Here is an 8,392-nt window from a genome sequence, read left to right as displayed (position 1 = left end):
AGAAAGGAAATGACGACAACTATCTTTTGTGGAGGTGCTCTGATGACCAAAGGCCAGCCTTTGAAGATAGACCTTACTACTTCCAGTGCTTTTTATAACTCACAAATAAAATGGACTGCCGAAGCCAACAATTCCATTGTTTGGGCGGGGTTATAAAGGGGTTCAACTGAGCTTTAACAAGTTTCAACTGATGTTTAATTATATTTGGTGAGCCACGTGGTAATTGCCTACTCTCTATATTATCGGAGGGAAGCTTAGGGATGTTGGGACGTTGAATAGCTAAGCCCTGAACTATTTTAAAATACTTAGTCGGCAGGCACATAATATGCAGCCCCATGTCTTACTAGCTTTAATGAGGACATTTTTGATGTTTGATCATTAATCCTTTACTCAGAAGGAAAGCGTTTTGATTTGGTTCACGTCCGAGAAAGTTTCTGAGCATGTCCATGCCATCCAAAGATCCTCCTGGTCTAAGGATACAATTTCTGTAATGTAAACCAACCTAATGATGAAAAAAGAAAACATTAGTATACTTCAGAAAATATTACTTTTAAAATGTATCAACAACTAAGAATCATTCAAAGCTTGCCACCTCTTGGTAGATTTGGGGCTCTAGGATATCTTTGGGGTTCTGCAGACCAAAGAAAACTGGAGAACTGGGAGTTTGCCACAGAAACCAGAAGACCCAAAGCTGAGACTGGGATAAAAGGGATTTCCTCCAATAAAAACTGTGCTGAAATCTTTGTATCTTTGAGAAGTTCTCCTGTGCAACTATGAGAAACTTGTCACAGAATAAAATCTTTAACTGCTGAACCTGATGATGCGAATGGACTGTTTAAGCATGGCATTGCCTACTTAGAGTCAGAGATGTACAGCATGGACACAGACCCTTGGGTCCAACCTGTCCATGTCGACCAGATATCCCAACCCAGCTGAGGGGTGATCTTATAGAGATTTACAAAATTGAGGGGCATGGATAGGGTAAATAGGCAAAGTCTTTTCCCTGGGGTTGGGGAGTCCAGAACTAGACGGCATAGGTTTAGGGTGAGAGGGGAAAGATATAAAAGGGACCTAAGGGGCAACTTTTTCCATACACGTACCACCCTCTGCATGAATGAGCTGCCAGAGGAAGTGGTGGAGGCTGGTACAATTGCAACATTTAAGATGCATTTGGATGGGTATATGAATAGGAAGGGTTTGGAGGGATATGGGCCGGGTACTTGGAATGTTTGCTGGCAGAGTGTTATCGATTTGAAGCAGACCAGGGAAGGTACTGGAAATATATGCAGCAAAATCCTTGAACAAGGAGATGGTTCTCTTCCCACCAAATGACAAATGCTTTACAACTTACACAGCCAGCTCTGAAACTACTTGACTGGAGTTATTTTGAAGTACAAATAACTACCTTGACATTCTAAAATTTATAGTCCTCTGGTGCAATCAACATAATAATGTAGTACTTTTAAATCTGGACAACTGAAACTATATTTAAAAGCATATAAAGGGGTGCCATCTAGGGCACAGAAGTACAGAAGTATTTCTTCCAAGAGTTTGAAACGATGACCAAAGTGAGTTTAATATGTATGACTGATGAGCTAAACGAAGTTCACATAAAATATTGTTGATCACCAACCATCTCCCAGATAACAAGGTTGGTTGTGGATAAGCAGAAATAGTGGATCTTCCTGTTGGTCATAACAGACCAGAGATTATGGCTCAAATCTTCCAAGCTGTCACATCACCACCAACAGATTCAAGGCTGAACTTCTGATCTAAAATGTTTTCCTGAATGAAACGAGGTGGTAAGGTGATTACATGATTAAGGGGCTAGGGTGGGACGGATGGGAGAGTTAAGCGGATAAGAATGCACAGTGGCATATGGGTAGCTAACAGGTACACAAGTAACAGATGATTGGAGTTAAGAAGTGTGGTGCTGGAAAAGCATAGCCAGTCAGGCAGCATCTGAGGAGCAGGAGAGTCGATGTTTTGAGCATAAGCTCCTCATCACATTCCTGACGAACAGCTTATGCTCAAAACATCAACTCTTCTGCTGCCTGGCCAGCTGTGCTTTTCCAGCACTTGACTCTGATCTCCAGCATCTGCAGTCCTCATTTTCTCCTAGTTGATTATAAGCTTACTGCAAACCTCTTCCACAGATGCCCTACTTGAATAAGTTCTTCTCCTCCTCCCTTTACAAGGATCTCTGTGAGTCTCTATCTCACTGCACCCCTCCATGTTGTCTCTTCTACCCTGAAGCTCTTCAGCCACATCCTGAAGCAAACTTGCTATGACAGCCACATTTCCTTCCTTAGTGCCACATTCCTGATGAAGAGTTTATGCTCAAAACGTCTACTCTCCTTCTCCTCAGATGCTGCCTGACCGGCTGTGCTTTTCCAGCACCACACGTTTTGACTCTGATCTCTATCATCTGCAGTCCTCACTTTCTCCTAGGTGATTGGGGTTGCAAAGTACCTGGTGGGTGAAATAGGTTATGGTTGACTGAGGTGGCAGCTGGGTAATGTGGATGTCTGCCAGGTGGATGAAGTGTGGAATAGGTCAAGGGTTGGTTGGACTAGATAAGACAGAGTCAGGTGAGGGAGACAAGTCAGGTTTGGTCAGGATCACATAGGGCTAGGTTGGAGGGGTGAGGGTTTGGTGCTGTGGGAATTCAAGGGAGATCAACTGATGGGGAGAATCAATATAAGCCATTGGAGCATGAATTGTATTGTTACTCTAGAGTAAGACCAGACTTTTCCCTGTCTAATATTTCCTGGTAACTATCTAGGTAGGTCAGAACTGCTTGCAGTCTCCCAATCTAACAGTGTCAGAGGCTTTCTTGGAAGTTCCCATGGAGCAAAGGAAATTTTTCAATATAAATTGGATACTTCCAAAGAATCTTGAATTGGCATTTCCATGGGGTTCCATAGTGTACCTGCCAAGGTGCGTCCATTCTCCAATGATTTGACCCTTTGCTGTTTAAGATAAGCAATACTACACCATGTGAAAGAATAATTTTATTGCTAAGGGTGAAAGTGAAGGAAATGCAATATTCAATAAACTATTAAACATAAATATCCTAACATTGATTATTTTTGTCCATTCATTCATTAAATAGGTATTAGATGTTACTTAATTGCCCTTGAACTGATTGGCTGTCTGGGCCATTTCATAAGATAACTAAAAATCAACCACATTGTTGTTGGTATGGGCCTGAAGTCAGATCAGATAGAGATGTAAAGTTTCCTTCCTTAAAAGATATTTCTGAATCAGATAGGTCTTTACGATACTAGACCAGATTTTTGATTCCAGATTTTATTGTATTAAATCTGATCAGACATCATGATGGGATTCAAAACCATGTCCCCGGAACATCAGCCTGAGTTGCTGGATTACTGTCAGTGATACTACCACCATCCCATTGCTTCCCCTTAAGAAGGATAACCATTCCCTTATGTTTGGCAGCAACTTGTAAGTCAGTTGTTTCTCAATTGATTAGCTTCATTTTAATACCTCCTTTAAAATAAGCTTACAAGACTTTGATGTATATGCTTAGATATATTAATGTAAGTCTTTTTTTTACAAGTTTTGCTTTATGTTTTTAAAATTCATACAGCTTGTCTTCAGTCAGTCCAACTCTAAAGGTGCAACAGAAGAACTGAAATATGGAAGGGTCATCTGAAATGTACAGCATTGGGTTAAAATACTAAAAGGGATGATTTCTTAGATATTTATTCCCTGCTGACAACTTTAAAAATACAAAACATTGCCTGTGGAAGATAATGAATTAATTGTGTAATTGAAAATACTTTTGTTATACTGGCCATAATCCAAGGTACTCAAACACTATTTCAACTGAATGCTAGTGTAAAATAAGAAGAGAAATGTTTTACCGTAGGATCCATTATGTGACTATCTTTGAAGAGGCTGTAGAACATGTCCACTGAAAAAACTTCACTGTACAGGTAGCCATAATACTGACCATCATAGTCATCTGCCAGATGCTCAAAGGTAGCAGGCATATTTGTTCCTGCCGAACAAACCAAGTAAACAAAATAACTCCTCTTTGATTAGAAAGTGTACTTGCAAATACAGCTTATAGATTTTCATAGGCGTTTTGAAATAGTATTGCAAATGTCCCCTGTGATTCTTTTATTTTGCATTAAAATAATCCAGCTTAAGAATATTTGTAATCATGATGTGGTTGAAAACAGCATGATAGGTAAGTTGGCATTACAACGACAAGGCAAAATTTTGTTTGGCACTTACTTTTGGTTTCTACAAACAGGTAGCAAGTGCAATATAATATAGGTAAGTGTGAATTTATCCACTTAGGGAGGAAAAGGGAAATTAGGATCAGCAATGCACTGGAAAGACCAGATTCAAGATTTCTTGTATACATATCACAGAAATAATTAGAAAGACAAGTTCCATATTAGTGTTTAAGGCAAGGTGATAGCAGTACAGGTGTAAAGTTGTCTCTGATTATGCAGAGTCAGGTCACAAATTGAAATGTGCAGTTCTTGATCTCTTTACCCAAAAAAATATAAAATTCCCTTACAGAAAGTATCACAAAGTTTCCAGGATGAAAGGCTGTTCAGTGAGGAGAGATTGAGTATAATTAGTTTGTACTCAATGAAGTTTAAAAAGATTTTTAAAAATCTCCTTGATATAGATATGAAAAGATCTTAAAAGAACTTAATGAGGTAGATTCTGAGAGGTTTTAATTCTGGCTGCACAGATTAGATTTCAGAGTCACAGTCTCCAGGTAAGGGTTCAGACATTTATCACTGTGATGAAAAGAAACTGCTTCACACAGAAGGTTACGTTCTCCACAACAGGGACTGAGGTTACACAAATATTTTCAAGATTGAGATAGAATTTTGGATGCTAAGAGAAGTAAGGGATGTGGAGTTGGACTAGAAAGTGGAATTAAGATTTAAAAATTGGCCACGAAGGGTGTTGCAGCTTTGATGGGTGATGTGTCCTACTTCTGCTGCTACTACTCATGCACCCCTTCAGAAGAAGCCATCTTCTGCTATATGGTATTTTTTGAATCATAGGTTAAAACAGTACTTCACTTCATTAATTCCATAGCCAAAATTAATGCTGGCAATGTTGTTGTGAACTGGCATTCAGGGAAATGGGTTGCTGTAACTCTTAAGTAGTCAGTAAGCAGCAGTCAGAGAATGGTTGACCACAATTAGCAGCCAGCTGAACTGAGAAAAGTTCTGTTGTTGCCTTCAGTCTTCCTAGAAACAGCTGAACACAAACTGCTGCAGGTGCTCCAGGACGTCAGTGAGGTCACAGACCCACCACTGCACCACCACCTCCAGCACTTGCAGTATTACTGGAAATCCGACAAGAGCTTATCAATATTTGAATTATCAGGCTGACAGAAACAAACCTGCTGAACAACTTAACACAAAAGGAAACATTCTGCCTCAAAAAATGAGGTTTTATCACTGATCACATGATCACTGGCATGTGGCACTCCGAAGACAGGTTAATCGTGCAAATAGTTGCAGGAGGTTAGTCAACCCAATTTTGGTAATTTTTTATGAAAAACATTAATTGGTTGGTTTTTCCAGGTATGACAGTTCTTGGTCGCTGAAGGGAGAAGAGCCTGATTCATTCAGTAAATGACCACTTAAAGGCAGCTGGAGTATTTCACCTGAATTCCCTAAGCTTCAATTTTTATCCTTTTGGATTAATCAATCCTCTTCCCAATAGTCCCAGATACCAGGCTGGAATATATACTGAGGATGGAGTCTTTGTACCCCAGCATAAAGGCCAGTGGAGTGCCCTTGTCGTGCAGTGGTAGTATCCCTATCACTAAGGCAGGAGGCCCATGTTCAAGTTCCACATGTTCCAGAGGTGTGTCATAACATCACTGACTAGATTAGTTAGAAAATATCTAGAAAGCAGGAGAAGGGTGCCTCTGCTTGTCTGGTAGGTCCTGCTTAAAATTTTTAGCCCTTCATTTTGTAGGAGGCTTCCTTCCATCTCCAGGAGGTTGTCCTGCCGAACAGAGCCAATTGGAGGCTGGCAGGACAGTGCCACATCACAATTGGTGGCCATTGCTGGTACTGCAGGAGGACTAGGAGGAAGTGAAACCACGGACACCCCCAAAATTGGTCAATCCCAGAATTTGCTGGTTTGGCAAGGTTGGGAAAAAGAATAGAGAGATGTTGGATAAGATGTGATGGAACTAGATACAAAGAGGCAAGTCTCTCCAATTGACATAAATGACCTAGGAATTCAGCACATTTGCTCATTAGCACGTGCATGGCTAAACTTGCCGGGCTAGATATTGGGTGCAGGTGTCTTCAGCAGAACAGTTCTCTCCACAGATACTGTCAGACCTGTTGTGTTTTTCTAGCAATTCCTGATTTTGTTTCGAATCCATTCCTGACTTTTCAGGTCGACTATTTGTTGTACAGAAGCACCAATGCTTTACAGTAGGAAATGTACTTCCAGGATGGGTTTTAGTAATCATCATTAACACGTAAGACATTCGGCACATAGATCTCTTTGGATTAATCATTGTGTGACTAAACACTAATTGTATATGTGTAACTGTGGAATTCCACCTGCCAAAAGAAAAAAAATGAATTCTGATTCTTTGTATTCCTTTAACTTGGTAATGGATGACCAACTGAGAAAAAAAATCATCACAACAAATGGAAAGCAAAATTAAATCATGTCCTATTTTTGCTGATTTAAAAAATGCAAACTCAGAACTGAGGAAAATCCAAATTCAGCCAGGCCACTCAGTGTTGATTTCAATCAGACTCTATTTTAGCTTCAGCAAAGGCCTTAGCTCAGTGTGGATACTTACAAATATTTTTAGAGTTGTCATGAATGCACTTGAAGGGCTCTAAGTTCTGTAGAACTGACAAACTGTGAAGTTAAATCTCTTGCTCTTTCAGAAATATTTTAAAAAGGTCTGCCTGTGAGAGCTGAGAGAAAATGTTTGAGTAGTTATAATTGCCGATTATTGAAATTATTCAAAAGCTCTCACTGTCATTACTAATGCCTGGCTAACTTAACAATGTGTTATTATAGGAACCTGTGCTCATGGTTCAATTGACAGTTAAAAAGATAATGGGGTGGGGGTGAGTTATGAAAATTAATCTGTTTTTCTTAGGCATTAAGTACTTGATTGCAACTGAATGCTTGAAAAAGTTTTCATTTTCACGTAAACAATAGCAAAAGCTATAATAAACACGTAGACTATTATTTCATTTCATCTCAGCATGGCTCCTGAGGTCTCACAATGGTGCATACTGGGCAAGTCAACATGAATGCTAACAATCATACAACACCCTAGTCCAACACCAGCATCTCCAAATTATAACATGAATGGTAAGAAGGCCCATTAAGTTGGCATGGTTGAGGCATGGGGATTAGGTGTGAGAGGAAAAGTTATAAGTCCTAATAGTCAGCAAAAGAACTGGGATGTACTCCCAAAGAAAAGACTGGCTTGGCAGCTCACGTAGCTGCTTCTGATCCATGTCTAGGAATGGCAATCCTGACTCTAAAGCAGACATCAAACCTTCTCTTCCCCACATTTGGGTGAGTTTCTCCCTGAGGCTAGGGTAATAAACCAGGAGATTCTACAATGACCTTTACCTAAAGCAGAAGAAAATCACCTGGATTCATGACTCCTGTATTGGCCACAGTTATCTGATTTTCTTGACTTTCCTAGTTGGGAATGGTCAAAGAAAGGATTAACATTTGGGGCAGGAATGAACCAAGGATGAGATGATGGTGCACGGGCCTGATTGCTTTGCTGATTCAAGACATACTTTGTTCTAAAGGTTTTATACCTGGTGAAGCGGGTATTCCAAGAATTTCTTCACAGCATTTGGCATACTCCTCTGCTGTATTAGCAGATGACTTTGAATGGATTATCTGGTCAAATTTACTCAATACAATCTTCCAAAGGTTTAGAAGACCTATTTGGGAAGAAGAAAGGTAATATTGACTTCTTCAAAAATGTGGTAAATAATTGAGAATGTGGAAGAAATAGAGCTCAAAGTCTGTATTCCTCAAGTATCAACACTGCAAGTTCATTATTATGGAGGTTTAGCTGTTCTATAAAATGTTCCCAATCAGAATATTTTAGAATCATTTGGGGAGGGCATTACATCGAGCTCCACATTCACAGATAATTGGAACATTCACTTGGCTGCCTTTATGGGTGCCAAGTAGAAGAAAAAGGAGAGCAATAGACTCAAAAAAGGAATTAAAGAAGTGAGAAATAAGGGAAGTGAATAAAGAAGAAAGAGAAAGACAAACAGAGAAATAGAGAAACAAGTGCAACAAACAGCTTTTATTTGAATAAAAGAAAAGCAGAAATACAAAGGGACAGAGACAAAAAGGGATTGGG

The 8,392-nt window shown here is 39.7% G+C and overlaps 1 protein-coding gene across 1 annotated transcript in view; it reads right to left on the bottom strand.

Annotated features, from left to right (window-relative positions):
- Nucleotides 1–349: 349 nt before the first annotated feature.
- The window catches only part of LOC132821387 (neurolysin, mitochondrial-like), a 50,202-nt gene continuing 42,159 nt past the window's right edge, over nucleotides 350–8,392 (bottom strand). The window contains exons 10-12 of the mRNA XM_060833970.1: nucleotides 7,830–7,958; nucleotides 3,891–4,027; nucleotides 350–502 (exon numbers count right to left, since the gene is read on the bottom strand). Of these exons, the coding sequence (XP_060689953.1) occupies nucleotides 350–502; nucleotides 3,891–4,027; nucleotides 7,830–7,958 (419 nt within the window). The remainder of the gene's footprint in view (nucleotides 503–3,890; nucleotides 4,028–7,829; nucleotides 7,959–8,392) is intronic.

Source organism: Hemiscyllium ocellatum, chromosome 2 (assembly GCF_020745735.1).
Source record: "Hemiscyllium ocellatum isolate sHemOce1 chromosome 2, sHemOce1.pat.X.cur, whole genome shotgun sequence".
Lineage (NCBI taxonomy): Eukaryota > Metazoa > Chordata > Chondrichthyes > Orectolobiformes > Hemiscylliidae > Hemiscyllium > Hemiscyllium ocellatum.
Note: the sequence above shows the minus strand (reverse complement) of the source record. Positions and strands in the feature narration are given on the sequence as shown.